Source organism: Nerophis lumbriciformis, linkage group LG02 (genome assembly GCF_033978685.3).
Source record: "Nerophis lumbriciformis linkage group LG02, RoL_Nlum_v2.1, whole genome shotgun sequence".
In the NCBI taxonomy this organism is placed as follows: domain Eukaryota; kingdom Metazoa; phylum Chordata; class Actinopteri; order Syngnathiformes; family Syngnathidae; genus Nerophis; species Nerophis lumbriciformis.
In genome coordinates this window covers 37,325,841-37,345,366 of record NC_084549.2, presented here as the reverse complement: position 1 = coordinate 37,345,366, position 19,526 = coordinate 37,325,841, and the positions used below count along the sequence as shown (strand labels likewise).

Here is a 19,526-nt window from a genome sequence, read left to right as displayed (position 1 = left end):
CATTTAACTACCATTGCAAAAACACACATTTTCCGACAGTACTCAAATGCTGCAATTATTTGTTATGGTTTCATGTCGCTGACGTAGGAAGCAAGGGGCGTTCCTGGCTCCACCACTGGAGGAGAGCACGTCACGTGATTTATGCAAATGAGCCAGCTGTAGGAGAGGAAGGACCCGCTCAGCGGCTCTGCGGGCTGAAGATGGCGGACGAAGAGAACAGTCTTGGAATGGCCTGCTCGGGCGCATCTCGTGTGGAAGAGCCTGCCGCCAAGAAGTCGAAAATTATCCCGGCGACCAACTGTGGCGTCAAAGCTACCGAAGCTAGTCAATTCGAATGTGTACCGGGAGCCACGGAGACCTGGGAGTCGGCGCAGAATTGCGCGCAGCCTGCGGAGAGGGAACCGAAGCCGGCGATGGCGGTCGAGCAGGCCCCGGGAGAGCTATGCGAAGACAACAATGGCATGGGACTTTTCCACTTCAAGCCCACCGTGACACCACACGACACAGCCATGCTCGGGACATTCGAGGAAAGTGCCGGTAGGAAAGCAGGCGGACTTTTAAAAACATTTACGCGCCTTTCGTTAGCTTGCGCACGTTTTACCAAAATGAGGACGTAATAGTTTTTAACCAGAAGTCGGTAATAACTTTGAGAGCCGCAACGCTCAACTGCATGTGGTAATATAGTCGCCTGTTGCAGGCAACGAGTACAGGAAAGGCGTTTTTCATGAATGGACATGTTCCCGCGGGACACAAACTCTGATAGCAACTTAGCATTTGTTAGCCGGCGTGACTTAAGTCCTCACACCACTTCTACTAGCATTTAGGTGAAGTTTATAGTCATGTTTTAGCTTTAAAGCTGTAGTTTGTGTGCTGCTTCTTCCGCTCAGGTATTCTTGGGTGTGTCGATCTCCCCTCGAATGGTTTGGCTGTCACACCTGAGCACATCACCGAGGAGGATGACAGATCTTCTCACGCCAGCTCCAGTGACTGGACACCGCAACCACAGATAGGTGCCCGGGCTTAATTTCAGCAGTAGTTTTAGAGCTGGGTGATATACTCATATCCCAATATATTTAGGGTGAATATCAATATGTTTGATTTATATCCCGGTATTTTTCGACAGTGAGTTGACAAAGTCAAAGCCAAATATGTGTATCAAGTTGTTTTATTAAAACAAATACTGTATTTTCCGGACTATAAGATGCTACTTTTGTTCCTACTCTTTGAACCCTGCGGCTTATAAAATGGTGCGATGTTTCTTCGCTAATGTTTTGTATTCAAACAATGGTTTTCATAAAACACAGACCGAGACACTGACAAGGTGTGTTATTGTTTGTGCTATGGCAACAATCTTTGGATGAGTTTGCTCACTGCAGGTGCTGTGGGTTGGACATCTACTTTATTTCCTTCTGTTTAGTGACTTGAACCGGAAGTAAAAGAGCCAATTCCGTCCTCTAGTTGGCCATAGCGTTGCTACTCATATGGTTTCTTCATTCGGTATCGCTCGGTTGGTAGAGCGGCGGTGCCAGCAACTTGAGGGTTGCAGGTTCGATCCCCGCTTCCGCCATCCTCGTCACTGCCGTTGTGTCCTTGGGCAAGACACTTTACCCACCTGCTCCCAGTGCCACCCACACTGGTTTAAATGTAACTTAGATATTGGGTTTCACTATGTAAAGCGCTTTGAGTCACTTGAGAAAAAGCGCTATATAAATGTAATTCACTTCACTTCATCACCCCAAGCAACGTTTGTAAGTTTTACAATACAACCAAAACAGTTCATACTTACTAAACCTTCACATGTTTGATAGTGTTTTCATGCATATTTTTACATGCTAAGGTAATGTAATCAAACTAGCAACATTAGCTAATATGCTAACAAGATTACTAGTGTCTGTGTTAGTTTTAACTTACCATTCTTTTTGTATTGTTTCAGTTTCACAAATTCCTTAGTAAATTCACCAAAACATCCCCGTGGAGTTATTCAGCAGTCTGTTTAGCTGATTAGAGAGCTAGCTTCCACAGCTAGTCGGTCTATGACAGACCTGGGCAATTATTTTGACTCGGGGGGCCAAATTTTGAGGAAAAAAATGTGTCTGGGGACCGCTATATCTATCTTTAGGAACACTAATAGAAAACCTCACAATAATGTCTGAATGCTAAAAAAGTTATGACAGACCACCTTAAAAAATACGGAATGGAATTTTACTTTTTTTTTTACTGAATGAGACACCAAGAATGTACATGAAAATAAAGAATGTTGGATTTACAATATTAACTATGAAAGATAAAACACTGAATATTGACGACCTATGAACGTCACACCCCCACTCGATCGACATATTTTACAATGAAGCGAAACGCAACAAAACAGCAAAATATGAACACGAAGGGTAAAACAAAACACCACCTACAATCTGATACATCTGATAATATCACTAAGCTTTAGAACTTTGTTGTAAAAATCTCTTTCCGCGTCTGTCCCTGACACCCATATTTTCAGGCTCGCTCTGGAAACACTGTGGACTCTCCCCAGCCACACTGCTTGCTGCCTCGTCTCAGCTGCTGTGACTTAGATTACCATAGTAACTAGGGTATCATGCAAAAGCGCAGATTCCAACCATTGAAATATTTTGTATAGTTCAAGACTTACGGTAATTTGAAAACATCACTGCACATCATAATGGCAGCTACAGTTTCCATCTTAAAGATCTAAAAAAATTATTTGGGGATGTCCGGCGGGCCAGATTGAAAAGTTTAACGGGCTGCATGTGGCCCCCGGGCCTTAATTTGCCCAGGTCTGGTCTATGACGATGACTTCTGTTATGTTTGATCAAGCGTTTTACTGCCGTGTTACAGGCACCGTATGGAAACAATTAAGGTATGTAAATAAATATTTACAAAATCTTCCTCTGTAAACGACTAATTTCACCTTGTATATCTCTCCTGCTTATTGTCCAGTACAGCTAATATATGGAAAAACATGTTTTTCTTTTAAAATTTAGTGGGTATGGCCTATATGCCGGTGAGCTCTATGGTCCGGAAAATACTGTACTTAACAACATTAGTAGTTTAAAGTTTCATGTGTGGATGTACATAAATAATCAGTGCTGTCAAGCAATTTGAAAAAAATGAGCGATTAATTATGATCTTTAATTAATTAATCTAATTCATCTCTTTTAATTTCACCTTTTTAAGATTCTTCAACTTGAGATCATTTAATTTGTTTTACATTAATATTAATATAGGTATTTCAACACAAAATAAGTTTTATAAACTTACTAAAATAAAACCTTGGTTCTACTTAAAGTGCTATGGTTGATGCTTTAAAAACAGTATGAACATTTTTCTGAGCTATAAGTATTGAATGTTGAACTTGTTGCTTTTCATCTGCTTTATATAAGCTCATCAATACCAGGGAAGATGATATGAAAATTTCATATCACAGTTATTGCAACCAAAATTACCAAGGTTGTCATTATCATGATATTGTTGAATGCGCTCAAGAAGTACTTGCACATACACACTAAAATCGTTTTTTTTTCATAACTAAAATAAATAGACCTACCGGTACTTAAAACTGCAGCTATCGAATATTTTAGTAATCGAGTATTCTATCGAATATCCCGATCGAGTAATCAAATAAATCCTATTTTTGCTTAATTAAGGTTTAGTTGTACATGTTAAGATGTGCCCTCAATTTTTGCGTATATATAATATAATAGTAAAGTAAAGCGGTAAACAAATGGTGTGGCACCCAAAATTATCCTCTCCTCTATCCTCAATCACAGGTGTGTGCTCTTTTTAAATGCCAACTATGTAGACACCCACTTGTGCACATGCCCACCTATACCCATATGACCTACTACCACTCCAACCTAGAGACACACCCACACACACATTGCTCCTGAAGCCCCTTACTTGTCTCCTACAAACGCAGTTACCCTTAATACCGTTTGTTACATCCCTAATCACAATGCTTGCATATGTTGCCAATAGTGGTTTAAGAGAACACATTTAAAAAAATAAATGTTTATATTTGTCACAATTCCATGTTAAACTTTTGATAACAGATCAGAGAATGTTTGGCTTTGGTTGGCTTGCTCTACTGTCAAATCACTTATGTCTCACACATGTCCATTAATGTGCAACATTATATAACAAAAACACATTAAGTTATGTACTTCCAAGTACAATATTTAAACCTATACAAATAAACACTTCTGATATGTCTTCAAGTTTAGTATGAACATTTTAGTGTATTGGTCAGATACAATGTATCCTATTCACACTTTCTAAAGTTTCCTGACATACCATCTATGTGGCGCTAGTGTTGTTGCTCTCGGTCAGGCACAAGAAGAGAGTGAGGCAACTCGCAAACATACAGAGACAGTAACGCTAGAGATTAAAATTTTTATTTCGGCGATTAAAAAATGTAATGTGATTAATATGACTGTAATCAATGCGATAATTTTACACCCCTAAAATATTCAATAAAAATAGCCTCTAAAATATCTGTTTTTGTAACAGAAAGAAAAGAAAAGTAAAATATAATCCTCTATCAATAAACATTTAGCAATGCTCAAATCATCTGCGATTAACAAAAACACAAGAGAACAAAATATTTAAGTGCCTGGTTTAATAGGACGTTTTAAAACATCAGCAGCCACTTAAAAAATATTTGCCTTTTAACAGTAATTTTTTAGGTAAACATTTTTAGAAAACATAAGCATGTCTTGTTCCCTCAAAGATATTAGCCAGGAACACCAACCAGTCAACTGCTTCAACAATTCTCTGAGAAGGTGACAATATTGCCATTCCAGCTTAACACCCTTTTAGATTGTTAACATTTGTGGCAGTGATTCTCATGCAAAGTATTGCGATGGGTAACCTTGTATACCGAGTCAAATATTTTAACAATATGAATAATGTTTTTTTTTTAAATTATTGTTATTTCTATCCTGCTTTAAAATATAGTTGTATCACCCAGCCCTGAATACCTTGCATTTTTTTGCCCCCATTACATGTTTTTGGGGTAATGCTGAGATGTTGTGTTCTTGAACAGGCTCCTACAGTTTCATCCAGCAACACATCAGAGAGACAGATCCAAGGACCATTTTAAGGGAGTTGCTGCCTGAGACTGTACTGCCACCAGATTTAGATGACATGACGCTGTGGCAGATCATCATCAACATTTCAGAACCTCCCAAAAGAAAGAAGCGAAAAGACATCAACACATTGGAAGATGTGGTCCGGTTACTCCATGAAAGCAAAAAGATCCTGGTGCTGACCGGTGCTGGGGTGTGTGTCATGCAATGTATTCGTACCTGATTATTGACCATGTGTATTGTCCTAAAGTATGTTATGGCCACACGAAGGTTTGCGCTATATAGATATGAGATATAAATGATATAAATTTGGCTAACGAAAGAGCTTTTAATACTATCGTCATATTGTGATAATGCATGCTGACACATTGTAGCTAGGACCTGCAAATTTGACAGTAACAAGTGAACAAATGCGTCCTCAAAGCAATGTAGCATTCTAGCTAATGTCCCCTCAGCACTACAAAGCAACTTCCCAGTCACCAATCCTTGCTTTAATGGCGGCAAATAAACTGTGTTTATTACGGCTATTATTATCACTGGAGGACAAGGAGTAGCTTAACTTTACACTACACGCTGTAGGAAGATATGCTAACCGTTTACAGCTAAGTTAGAGCTCTTGAATGTAATCAAAAGTAGGCGGATTGATACAAATATTGACTTTAATGATACCAAGTATCATACTTGGTACTACAGTGGTTAGATCGATACTTTTACTATAGAAAAAAGTATTTTGACGTTATTGTTAACAAATTCAGGAAATAAGGCCTCGGACAGAAGAGGGCTTTAGGGCAAAGACCGAACAATTAAATTAGAACGAATAGTTGGAAACAATTTTAACATTTAATTGATATTGTTACACTGTCATTCAGTGTTTTTGTCTTATTATAATTTTGATCAAATATTTCATCTTTGAATGGTCTAGAAAATGTGAAGTATGAGTATCAGCATTGGTATGACCAATACTTCTTCTGTAACTACTTGGTATTGGATTGATACCCACATTTGTAGTATTGCCCAAATCTGATGTAAAGTATCCAAACAACAGAAGAATAAGTGCTTATTACATTTTAACTGAAGTGTAGATGGAACCATGTTACAACAGAGAGTAACCAGATACTAACAGTAAATTAGCAAGTAGATTAGTAATGGCTTTGAGGAAATGACACAGTGTGTTACTGCATCCGTCAGCAACTAAATTAGGAGCCTGTGTAACCTGTTTTGAAATGGTTCCATTATCATTTGCATACCAAATAATATATTGTGATATATATCATTATCGCAAAAGGCTGCAATTTATATTGTGACATAGATTTTAGGCTATATCGTTATCCATATTAAGGCTCTGTCCCCACAAACAGATACTTTCATGGACGCATCCTTTGAAATCAGATTTCTGTCCACATGAAAAATGCATTCACAGGCTGTTGTACCCATTTTGTGGAAATATTACACCTATGTTCATCAATATAGAAAAATATCACAGGTCAAGGGAAAACCACAATTTTGGGGACGGGACACATTTCCAGAAAGCTAAGAACCGGGGGGCCAAACTTTTCCCTTCAATATTAGTCTTATTTTGTATATTCCGGAGAACCAGCGTCCTCTATAATAGACATTTGATTTGTGTCTATTAATTTTGTCAGATTTACAAGAGCGCTTTGCTGTTTTTAAGGACATTCTGCAAAAATCTACTCAAAGACCATCTATATGACAACACTCTAGTGTAGTGTTTTTGAGAAACTGCTTTTTAGTACAAAAATCCCCATTTGCGAGTGGACAGACCAAAATGCACAGAAACACATTTTTTAATGTTCATGTGGACGTGGCTTAAATTAAACTCCTCTATTCTTTCAGGTGTCAGTATCATGTGGAATACCAGACTTTCGCTCCAGAGATGGAATTTATGCCCGACTTGCTGTCGATTTTCCCGATCTTCCAGACCCCCAAGCTATGTTTGACATTGAATACTTCCAAAGAGACCCGCGGCCATTTTTCAAGTTTGCTAAGGTTTGCTGAATGTATGTTTATTCTTGTAAAGCTAGTGTAGGTGTAACACTGCTTATGTCAATTTTTCTGCTAAGTGCTCAATGCATCGTCTTTGCCACAGGAGATCTACCCAGGTCAGTTTCAGCCTTCACCCTGTCACAAATTCATATACATGATGGACAAGCAGGGCAAGTTGCTGCGCAACTACACACAGAATATTGATACGTTAGAACAAGTGGCTGGAGTTCAGCGAATCATCCAGTGTCATGGTAAGTGACAACCCTAACTCATCAACAATCTTTTTTTGGGAGGCGGGGGATCTTCATTATGTCAAAATGTAATCAGAAATTACTTTCAGGGTCATTTGCAACTGCTTCCTGCCTCATCTGTAAATACCAAGTGGATTGTGAAGTTGTAAGGGAAGACATCTTTAATCAGGTATGTGTATAAGCATTTGGTAAAATATCAATAAGATTGTAACATTTAGCACTGGGTTTTAAGTTTAAATTTAAACCCGTAACCACACGGTGACTTAGAATGCAACTTCTGTTATATTTTCAAAGTTCTTGCCATCATGTAATTTCTTTGGGTGCAGCAGTCACATAGATCCTATCACCTAGTATTGGTCATTTGTCACCCCAAAGCACCAATGCATTTGATAGGCTTGCTTGTTTTGCTGTTTAAAAAAATTAAGTGTGTGTGCGCATGTCACTCGGTTCCATAATGGCACCGGTGAGGAAATAAACATTACTAACAAGACGGAAAAAAGAAGTAGCAATCGGTTCTTCATGGTGCCAAAAGAATCCAGACTCCGCCATCTGCAATATGTGCTTGACAGTGATACAGTATTATGAAAGTAATGTCTTATTGTTTCTACCGCTTGCCCTCATAATTATGACAAAATAAAATAATTGGAAATGGCACAACATGTTGCTGCCAAATTTGTTTTTGTAATCGATTTGCTTTCTTACTACTCATAGAGAAGTTGTCTATTTAATGCCAAAATTGTTCTTTGATTGCCATGAGAAACCTATGTTTAATGTATCATAACATTTGTTAAAATAAAGCCAATTAATGGCATTTTTTTGTGGTCAAGTTTACATTTTGAGATGTATCAAAATAAATGTTGGTACTGGTATCAAAATACATGTTGGTACTGGTACCAAAATACATTTTGGTACCAGGACCACACTACACCAGATATAAAGACGGAAAATAAGAAACGTCAAAATTAATTTTTGCATTTGATACGCTCAATTTACCCAAAAGTAGTTTTAGGTGAATTTGTGTTTGTAGGTTAACAAGACTACACTACAATATAAGTTGAAGTTACACTAGTTTTTTTTGTTGTTTTTTGACTTATACATTACTACAAAGCTGGATAACCGCTATAGAAAAAAATAAGATATCCTGGATTACTTAAACTTAAGTTGTAATACAGTCATCTGTCTTCTATGTTTGTTTACTGTAGATGCAAGCCCAAGTCCACGTAAAACTACTTACAGGTAAACTCTGGGCATTACATACATTTGCAAAATTAGATTTATACACTTATCGATCTTCTTCAAATTGGATGTAATTGATGGGACTAAGGTCTAATTAAAAAATAGTAAACTTTATTCATTTTTTGATTTATTCGAGTTATTAATGATGAATCATTTCTATCAGCAATACCATGCTTATGTGTTAGTCTTCAAAAGTGTCCAAAAACACCAGAAATAAGTTTTTTATTTTTTAAACAGAACCTACAATGCATCCAAAAAGTTGTCACAGCGCTTCAGTTTTTCTAAATTTTGTTATGCTACAACTGTATTTCAAAATACAAAAAAAAATGTTTTGTCCTCAAAATCCTGAAGACAATACCCCATAATGACAATGTGAAAAGTTTTTAAAATTCATCCATCCATTTTCTACCGCTTGTACCTTGTGTGCTGGAGCCTATCTCAGCTGCATTCGGGCGGAAGGTGCGGTACACTCTGGACAACTCACCACCTCATCGCAGGGCCAACACAGATAGACAGACAACATTCACACACTAGGTCAATTTTAATGATATATTAAAACAAAAACAATTTCAAAAGTTTCCGCAGGCATTAAAAATCAATAAATGGATTTAGCAAAAATGAAGGCCTTAAATTGTATTAGAAAACATTCAATTTGGATGTCCACAGGCATTAAAAAGTTTCATACAATTGTAGGCCCGGACCATCAATAGGTCAAGTAATGTCACGATAAATGAAAATAAACTTAATAACTTTTCCGTCACCAATAAATTGTTAGGTCTGTGTTTTTTTCTTCGGATGTTTTCAAACTGGATACAAGAGGTCTCACTCTGCATTGCTCTCAGCACCTGAGCGCGTTTATTCAACAGGAGAATTACATGAACGGAGTGAGCCTCTGTCAGTCATCCGGAATCTTTGTTTTGGTACGCACAGGTGGGAACTACCGTATTTTTCGGAGTATAAGTCGCTCCGGAGTATAAGTCGCACCGGCCGAAAATGCACAATAAAGAAGGAAAAAAACATAAGTCGGGCTGGAGTATATGTCGCATTTTTGGGGGAAATGTATTTGATAAAACCCAACACCAAGAATAGACATTTGGCTGAATAAGTGTACGTTATATGACGCATAAATAACCAACTGAGAACGTGCCTGGTATGTTAACGTAACATATTATGGTAAGAGTCATTCAAATAACTATAACATATAGAACATGCTATACGTTTACCAAACAATCTGTCACTCCTAATCGCTAAATCCCATGAAATCTTATACGTCTAGTCTCTTACGTGAATGAGCTAAATAATATTATTTGATATTTTACGGTAATGTGTTAATAATTTCACACATAAGTCGCTCCTGAGTATAAGTCGCACCCCCGGCCAAACTATGAATAAAACTGCGACTTATAGTCCGAAAAATACGGTACTTGCAAATACTCTTTCAAACGTTTTCCTGTGTGTAAGAGTGGTTGTATTAAACAATGGTATCCAAAGCAACACTCACTTTAATGTTGGAGCTAAAACTAATAATTTTAATACAACGCTCACTTTTAATGTGCACATTGCTTTAAAACCGTTTGAGAAGACGTTCGTGAAGGTGGGCCCCGCCAATCCAAATTATGTTTTAACAAGCTGACCAATCATACCTCTTTTTTCTCCTGACTTTATTTTAACAACAATATCCATCCATCCATCTTCTTCCGCTTATCCGAGGTTGGGTCGCGGGGGCAGCAGCCTAAGCAAGGAAACCCAGACTTTCCTCTCCCCAGCCACTTCCTCCAGCTCTTCTTGGGGGATCCCGAGGCGTTCCCAGGCCAGCCGGGAGACATAGTCTTTCTAACGTGTCCTGGGTCTTCCCCGTGGCCTCCTACCGGTCGGACGTGCCCTAAACACCTCCCTAGGGAGGCGTTCGGGTGGCATCCTGACCAGATGCCCGAACCACCTCATCTGGCTCCTCTCGATGTGCAGGAGCAGTGGCTTTATTTTGAGCTCCTCCTGGATGACAGAGCTTCTCACCCTATCTCTAAGGGAGAGAGTTCCGCCACCCGGCGGAGGACACTCATTTCGGCCGCTTGTACCCGTGATCTTGTCCTTTCGGTCATAACCCAAAGCTCATGACCATAGGTGAGCATGGGAACGTAGATCGACCGGTAAATTGAGAGCTTTGCCTTGCGGCTCAGCTCCTTCTTCACCACAACGGATCGATACAGCTGAAGATCCTGGCCAGATGAAGCCATCAGGACCACATCATCTGCAAAAAGCAGACACCTAATCCTGCAGCCACCAAACCGGATCCCCTAAACGCCCTGACTCCGCCTAGAAATTCTGTCCATAAAAGTTATGAACTGAATCGGTGACAAAGGGCAGCCTTGGCGGAGTCCAACCCTCAGTGGAAACGTGTCCGACTTACTGCCGGCAATGCGGACCAAGCTCTGACACTGATCGTACAGGGAGCGGACCGCCACAATCAGACAGTCCGATACACCATACTCTCTGAGCACTCCCCACAGGACTTCCGAAGGGACACGGTCGAATGCCTTCTCCAAGTCCACAAAGCACATGTAGACTGGTTGGGCAAACTCCCATGCAGTATGGCACATGGGAGTATAGGGCGGTATGGCGTAGTGGGTAGAGCGGCCGTGCCAGAAACCTGAGGGTTGCAGGTTCGCTTCCCGCCTCTTGACATCCAAATCGCTGCCGTTGTGTCCTTGGGCAGGACACTTCACCCTTGCCCCTGGTGCCGCTCACACTGGTGAATGAATGATGAATGAATGATAGGTGGTGGTCGGAGGGGCCAGAGGCGCAAACTGGCAGCCTCGCTTCCGTCAAGTCTACCCAAGGGAAACTGTGGCTACAAATGTAACTTACCACCACCAGGTGTGAATGAATGATGGGTTCCCACTTCTCTGTGAGCGCTTTGAGTATCTAACAATAGAAAAGTGCGATATAAAATGTAATCCATTATTATTATTATTATTATGCACCCTCAAGAACCCTGCCGAGAGTATAGAGCTGGTCCACAGTTCCACGACCAGGACAAAAACCACACTGTTCCTCCTGAATCCGAGGTTCGACTATCCGGCGTAGCCTCCTCTCCAGTACACCTAAATAGACCTTACCGGGGAAGGCTGAGGAGTGTGATCCCACGATAGTGGAACACACCCTCCGGTTCCCTTTCTTAAGGAGAGGAACCACCACCCCGGTCTGCCAATCCAGAAGTACCGCCCTCGATGTCCAAGAATGCTGCATGGTCTTGTCAACCAAGACAGCCCCACAGCATCCAGAGCCTTAAGGAACTCCGGGCGGATCTCATCCACCCCCGGGGTCTTTCCACCGAGGAGCTTTTTAACTACCTCAGCAACCTCATCCCCAGAAATAGGATACCCCACCGCAGATTCCCAAGGCCCTGCTTCCTCATAGGAAGACGTGTTGGTGGGATTGAGGAGGTCTTCGAAGTATTCCCTCCACCGATACACAACATCCGCAGTCCAAGTCAGCAGCACACCATCCTCACCATACACGGTGTTGACAGGGCACTGCTTCCCCTTCCTGAGGCGGCGGATGGTGGTCCAGGATCGCTTCGAAGCCGTCCCGAAGTCGTTTTTCATGGCTTCACCAAACTCCTCCCATGTCGGAGTTTTTGCCTCCGCGACCGCTGAAGCCGCACACCGCTTGGCCTGTCGGTACCTGTCCGCTGCCTCCGGAGTCCTATGAGCCAAAAGAACCCAATAGGATTCTTTCTTCATCTTGACGGCATCCCTCACCGCCGGTGTCCACCAACGGGTTCTAGGATTACCCTGCCAGGTCTGTCCGGTATCCTCCCCCACCATCACAGCCAACTCACCACCAGGTGGTGATCGGTAGAAAGCATCGCCCGTCTCTTCATCCGAGTGTCCAAAACATGAGGCCGCAAATCTGATGACACAACTACAAAGTCGATCATGGAACTGCAGCCTAGAGTGTCCTGGTGCCAAGTGCACATATGGACACCCTTATGTTTGAACATAGTGTTTGTTATGGACAATCTGTGACAAGCACAAAAGTCCAATAACAAAACACCACTCGGGTTCAGATCCAGGCGGCCATTCTCGATACTGAAATAAATTTAAATACATTGCGAAAATTGGACTTTTACAGTGGCTAGAAAACAAAGTATGAATGTTCTGCCCTTAGCCAGTGCTCGAGTCATTGTTTCCTGTCGACCTTTTAATGGACGGGCACACCGTTTCAGACAAGCAGCAACAAAGGTAGAAATCCACACAAGTAAGCTTCATCACGAAACTTGGTCAGATCGTTCTAAGTAAATATTGTGCATAAAGATATTTAGTTTGTTTTCTATTGAAATTGATGTCTTGTGGTCATGGTTTTTTCTGAGTAACTCTGGCAATCAAAGCACATTTATTACATGTAGCGCTAAAATTTCCCAGTACAGGGCGATAACGCGACACCACAGGTTTAATTGTGTTGAAACTTACTAGAATTGAAGCCATGTTTACTTCCATAAACACTGCAGCACGTGTGACTTCATGTCTGCACATCTGAATGCATTTTATTTTCTAATGTGAACGACTACATTAAAAGATTGGGTTTTAAAATTTCAGAATTGGACAGCGAAGTTGTTTAACACACACAAAGATTGGCAACACTCAATTCTGTTGGCCCTGAGATGAGGTGGCGACTTGTCCAGGGTGTACTCCGCATTCCGCCCGAATGCAGCTGGGATAGGCTCCAGCCACCCCTTGGACACCGAGACAAACAAGCGGTAGAAAAATGGATGGATGGATGGAATTTGACTTCGTAGATAGACTGCGCTCTTTGTTCGGTTTAAGAAATAAAGAAAAATGCAACTACAGGAAAGCGCAGTACCGTGGTGGCCATCCGCGGCAACATCTTGGTATGAGAAACAAGGGAAATATTACAGAAAACAAAGGACAAAAAACATTTTAAAAGGAACGCAGCGCTAATGCAACCAGGTGCCACTTCAGTGGTGCCATTTCAGCTACATACAGCTACAAAGACAACGGAAAAAAAAAAGAGCAATTAGTAATACATATTGCGCACATACAATTACGCAATGCATAGACAAACACAAACAATAACCCATTTCAACACCTACATACATCACGGTGGCTTCTGCGGTGCTTGACGCCATCGTCTGCTGGGGTGGGGGGCAGCACAGCCAGAGACAAGAACAGACCCAACAAAGTAACCAAAAAAGCAGACTCCCTCGGCTAACGTCCAGTTCGAGCGGATGAGCGAGAATCCATTCAGGGAGACCAAAGGGTTTAACAGATGTCCATCCAGCCAGGGCTCAGTGAAGCCCCGTCCATCCCGATGCTGAATGCTAGCTCCGCAGTCCCGTCCTTCTCTTCCTCCACATCTCCCCCGGTCTCTCCACGCGGACTCCAGCATGGCAGAGAACCAGTAGCTGATTTTCGGTGCAAACATGGCCATGGCTCCCCTTAAGGCAGATTCAAAAGTTCTCAAAAAAGCGCCAGAAAGCAGCGTAAATGTCACAAAGTGCCACCCCTTGTTGCGCAGTCCCTCGATCCAAAAGGCAAAAAACGCAAAAACAAGAGGGGAAACCACAGGAGGACAGAGCTCCTGCAACCAGCAATTATCCTATTTCTCAACATTTGTAGTGTTTTCAAATGTAAAATATGTGCCTTGACTAAATAAAGATTGAGACTCAGCAAGTAGATACTATTACTCAAGTTAATAACTCTTAAAGGGGAACTGCACTTTTTTGTAATTTTGCCTATCATTTACAGTCTTTATGTAAGGGATAAACATTTGTTTAGTTTTTTTTATGCATTCTAAATAGTAAATAAAAGCAATCGAGTCTGCTTACAATGGAGCCTATGGGAGTTGCTCTATTCTGCCTATAAAGCACTTCAAAACATACAAACACTTCCATTAAGGTTTTATATACAGGCTGTAAGTACATATGCAATGTAGTAATAGTCACATTTATAATAACATGTACTATTTACATATTTCTCTCATTTTAAGCAAATGCGGCGCAATGATTTTAAAAATGCATCATAATGTTTACTTTTTTTTTTTTACAACATAACTGATTTCTACTCACGGCAGACTTTATGAGTGCCAACATAATAAAACATAATTTACTGTATAAGGTCTGCTGTCAATAGGATGCTGACTGTTATATATTCTCATTTGGATGAAGAATTACTTTTTTTTGTTGTTGTCCTGTCCAGCTACTCAGGCAAATCATATTGTTGATGTAGATGCCCATATTTGCTATACAGAATTAATGTTGCCTTGTTAGTATTTGACTTTATTAAACAGATTTATATTAATATTTGGCGCAACCGGACCGGAACAGGAGGGGATAGAAAGAGAAAAAAAGGAAGACGGGGGAAATTGTGGGGGCGAGAGGGGGATAAGACAGAGAAACAATAACAACCACAGAATACCATGTTTTTCATAATCACAGTGAGCGATAGGCAAAATTCCAAAAAAAAAGTTCAGCTCCCCCATAAATATCACACAATAAATTCTCCATAATGGCAAGATAATCTGTATTTTCTCTGCCGCCAATGCTAACTGACAAAGAAAAATGTTTGTAATCCTAATTATATTGCATTTCTCCTGCAGCGGGTCCCCCATTGTCCTCGGTGTCCCGACATTCCCTTGGCAATAATGAAACCGGACATCGTCTTCTTTGGAGAGAATCTTCCAGAAATGTTCCACAGAGCCATGAAGCAAGACAAAGATGAGGTGGATCTATTGATTGTCATCGGGTCGTCTCTGAAAGTCCGACCTGTTGCCCTCATCCCAAGTATGCGTTGCTCAGATGAGGGATTTTCTTTGTGCCTTTAGGAAGTGAAAATATTTACCACAGCTGTCCTTCTTATCCCACTCAGACTCTATTCCTCATGAAGTGCCTCAAGTCCTGATCAACAGAGAGCAGCTGCCACACCTCAACTTTGATGTGGAGCTGCTCGGCGACTGCGACGTCATCGTCAATGAGCTCTGTCATCGTCTAGGCGGGGACTTTGAGCAGCTATGCTACAACACCATAAGACTCTCTGAGATCACGGAGAAACCCCCCAGGTTACCAGAGCAGCCCCGAAGCGAGACATTGAATGCTGCGGCCGATGAAGGAGCGCCAGAGGAATCAAAGCAACACAGCACAGACTCAATCCGTATGCCTTCAGAGGAGACGTCGAGTCCAAATGTCACAGCTAACATTTCGCCTTCGCAGCCTTGTCCTGACGCACGTTGCCTCGGTGAGGAAAGAACCGAAGCTTCTGAGTTACCAAACAAAGACGCAACAAAAGAAAAAGCCACGGAAAAAAAGAGCCAAACTTCCAGCCTTGAGTTCCGTAGACGGTGTTGGATGAATCGAATCAGCAGGAGTCCACTCAGCAAACGCCTTGACAGTAAGCGAAAAAAAATAGTAGAGATAATGTTTGTACACAATGTAGCCACGCCCTCCTAAACATGCCTCCCTCTGTCCAAAGGGTTTTTTTAAAAACTGACTTTATGAATATAATTTGCAGTTTTGGGAAGTAAATCCTGTTCTTGTTCTACCAACAGCGGGCCAATACCTGTTCCAAGCACCAAATCACTACATCTTCCACGGAGCCGAGGTTTACTCCGACTCAGAGGGCGAGACGTCTAGCTCCTGTGGAAGTGACACCGATGAGTCTGATTGCAGTGCCAACGAGGGAGAGGATTTCAGCGAGCTGGAGGAAGCTGACTCGCTAGCAGCCGACGGAGCAACCTGCCTCAGAGACACAACAAAAGACACTTTAGCCGATGACAAAGTGTCCTCTTTGCCCACAGACAGTATGGCTGAACAAACTCAGAGCACCACACACCTTTAAAGTACTCAGTCGATAAAGCACTAATTGTCTTTTTATATACATGTATATGTTTTATATATTTTTTGATTCATCGAACTATAATTTTTCATAAAGTTTAAATTGTGTGACAACTTGTGTGAATATGGCGCAAGTTTTGTTCTCTTGTTTTTGTTTGCCCAGTTTACTAACACACATTGTGTCTGAAACACACCGGTATGCTGCTTAATTGGATGCAGTAATCCTGTTTGTAATTTGTTCAATGTTGCCATCTCTTTGTATTCACTTTTTGGAAATGCATCAGTTCTTAATTGTCTGAGGTGAAAGTAGAACAAGCTTTAATTCAGAAATTGCTAGCATAAGTCCACAATGTGACATCTACTGTGATCTAATGTATTTTGCAGCTGGTTGCAGTAGCTTGAATATGTTTGTGAAATACCTAAAAGTATCCACTATGATCCCTCAACATTTTGACTCCAGCAGTCCTCTTAAGTTTAAGCCAAAGAACATTTCATCGACATGTTCTGATATTGATACAAACTGCATGCTCATATCAGTTGACTTAAGTGGGGAGAATTGTTGAAAAGTGGTTCTTTCAGACATGGCAGCTACTTTCTATGGTCAAGCTTCTTATTTTAATACTCTGTGAGGAGACATACTCTGCAAAGGGTAGATGACAGTCTTTCTGTACAAAGTTATACTTTTAAAGCCTTATGATTACATTCAATCAACATTGCTCCTCTCAAAACCGATTGTTGCTCTTATTTTTCATGGGCTATGTTATGTTTGGTATCATTCTCCAACTAAGAGTCTGCTGCATGTTAATGTGTTGCTCAGCAGAACAGATCTTTATGAGCCTGGTACTCACTTGACGTTTCGGTCTGTGGTTCAAGGGAGTACAATTTTCCACCCTTTTAAATTGTTACTTCTAGGGTTCTCAGTAAACACATATTGAAAAACATGTGGTCTTCTGTTTGTATGGTTCAGGCCCACTCCATCAGAAATGCACCTAATATTGTCTACACCAGTAGACGTTTTCCAGGCTGCATACGACAAACATCTTTTAAAAAGGATGTCAAGGGCCACTTAAAATATTTTTTAAATGTTGAATGACAATACATATATATATAATTTTCTAAAAACTTTTTTGTAAGAAACAGCTGTGTTATTTGTATCAACATGTACTGTATGCCCTTTCATGCCTGTTCCCTCTATTTTTCACACATTGGACATTCCCGGTCTTTCTAGTTCCTCCTTGGTTTTACAGACTACAGGCTAGCAAAATACCAAATACCTATTAGGCATTTATCAGTTTCAAATTATTCTGTTTTCATGTATTTCTTTTAACTATTCCATCCATCTTCTTCCGCTTATCTGAGGTCGGGTCGCGGGGGCAGCAGCCTAAGCAGGAAAGCCCAGACTTCCCTCTCCCCAGCCACTTCGTCCAGCTCCTCCCAGGCGATCCTGAGGCGTTCCCAGGCCAGCCGGGAGAGATAGTCTTCCCCGTGGCCTACCGGTCGGACGTGCCCAGAACCCCCCCCCTTACCCCCCTTTAAATGCCGTCAGATCCGCCTACAATCCTCTTCAAGCTTCGAACTGTGCATGTTTGAACTGGGTCTTTCTGATGTCGTCCTGTGTGCCGTCATCTATCGACCACCCAAGTACCACAAAGACTTTATAACTGACTTTTCTGAATTTCTGGCTGAAATCCTGCCCAAATATGATCGTGTCCTTATTGTGGGTGATTTTAATATTCACACCTGCTGTCCAGACGAGCCGCTTTCCAGGAGCTTCCTGAATATAATCGACTCATTTAACTTTGTACAGTCTGTGTGTGGTTCTACACATGAACGCGGGCATACACTCGATTTAGTGCTCTCGTATGGTTTGTGTGTTTTTAATTTGGACATTTGCGACGCTGTGTTCTCTGATCACATGCCGATCCTGTTTGATATTGCCACGCAGTGTCCAGTTAAATTGTGCGCACCGCCCCAACGCTCTCGCATGTTTAATTCTTCGTCTCCTGCTCGGTTCTCCTCTATTTTTTCGACTCTTTGTGATGATAATTCTGCAGCATCTGTGTGTCTGAATACTGAAGAGTTGGTTTCTGGGTTCAACTCTATCTGTTTACAAACACTGGACACGATCGCGCCTTTCAAATGCCGCCGCGCTAAAGCTACGCCTCAGCCCTGGTTGAATGACGTCACTCGGGCTGCCAGGCGCGTATGTAGAAGAGCAGAGAGAAAATGGAAAAAAGACAGGCTGCATGTGTCCTTTGCCATTTTTAAAGAAAGCCTGTTTTCCTTTCAGATGACTGTAAAAGCAGAAATGAATATATATCTATCTCAGATTATATCTTCTAACTGTAACAACCCCAGAGTTCTGTTTAAAACTATTAACACTGTCATTGATGCTCCCAAATCTGCTGGTTTTGATGCCTCTTTTGAATTCTGTGAAAATTGTCTCCATTTTTTCACTGACAAAATTGTGTCAACTAGAGCCAGTCTATCTCAGCCTTCATATGACCCTTCTGTTCCCCTGCATTTCTCTTCTGTTTTCCATCAGTTTGAGCCGGTGTCCTTTTCTTTTTTAAGTGACACAGTTAGTCATATGAAGCCCTCTGGTTCTCCTGCAGATGCCCTCCCACCTCGCCTGTTTAAGGAGGTACTTGCTACTATTGGATCAAGTGTCCTTAACATTATCAATAGTAGCCTCTCTTCTGGAATGGTTCCAGTAGAGTTTAAACATGCAGTGGTACGACCTCTACTTAAAAAACCCAGCCTCGACCCCTCTCTCCTCTCTAACTTCAGACCTATCTCTAATCTTCCATACATTTCCAAAATATTAGAGAAGGTTGTCTACAGTCAGTTGTTGCCCTTCTTAGAGGATAATGGTATCACTGAGCTGTTCCAGTCCGGTTTTAAAGCCCTCCACAGCACAGAGTCAGCGCTTCTAAAAGTTTTCAACGATATCCTCCTGTCCACTGATTCTGGTAAATATGTTGTCCTGGTGCTTTTAGATCTGTCTGCTGCGTTCGACACCGTCGACCACGCCACCTTAATCACTCGTCTTGAGAACTGTATGGGCATTAAGGGCGCCGC

At 41.3% G+C, this 19,526-nt stretch overlaps 1 protein-coding gene across 1 annotated transcript; it reads left to right on the top strand.

Annotated features, from left to right (window-relative positions):
* The first annotated feature begins 161 nt into the window (after nucleotides 1–161).
* sirt1 (sirtuin 1) lies at nucleotides 162–17,414 on the top strand. Its single transcript, XM_061962201.2, has 9 exons — nucleotides 162–537; nucleotides 888–1,010; nucleotides 5,063–5,298; nucleotides 6,960–7,112; nucleotides 7,213–7,360; nucleotides 7,450–7,529; nucleotides 15,215–15,398; nucleotides 15,484–16,002; nucleotides 16,160–17,414. Exons 1-9 carry the CDS (start codon nucleotides 201–203, stop codon nucleotides 16,447–16,449), a joined length of 2,070 nt encoding a protein of 689 aa, XP_061818185.1. The 5' UTR covers nucleotides 162–200; the 3' UTR covers nucleotides 16,450–17,414.
* Nucleotides 17,415–19,526: the final 2,112 nt, after the last annotated feature.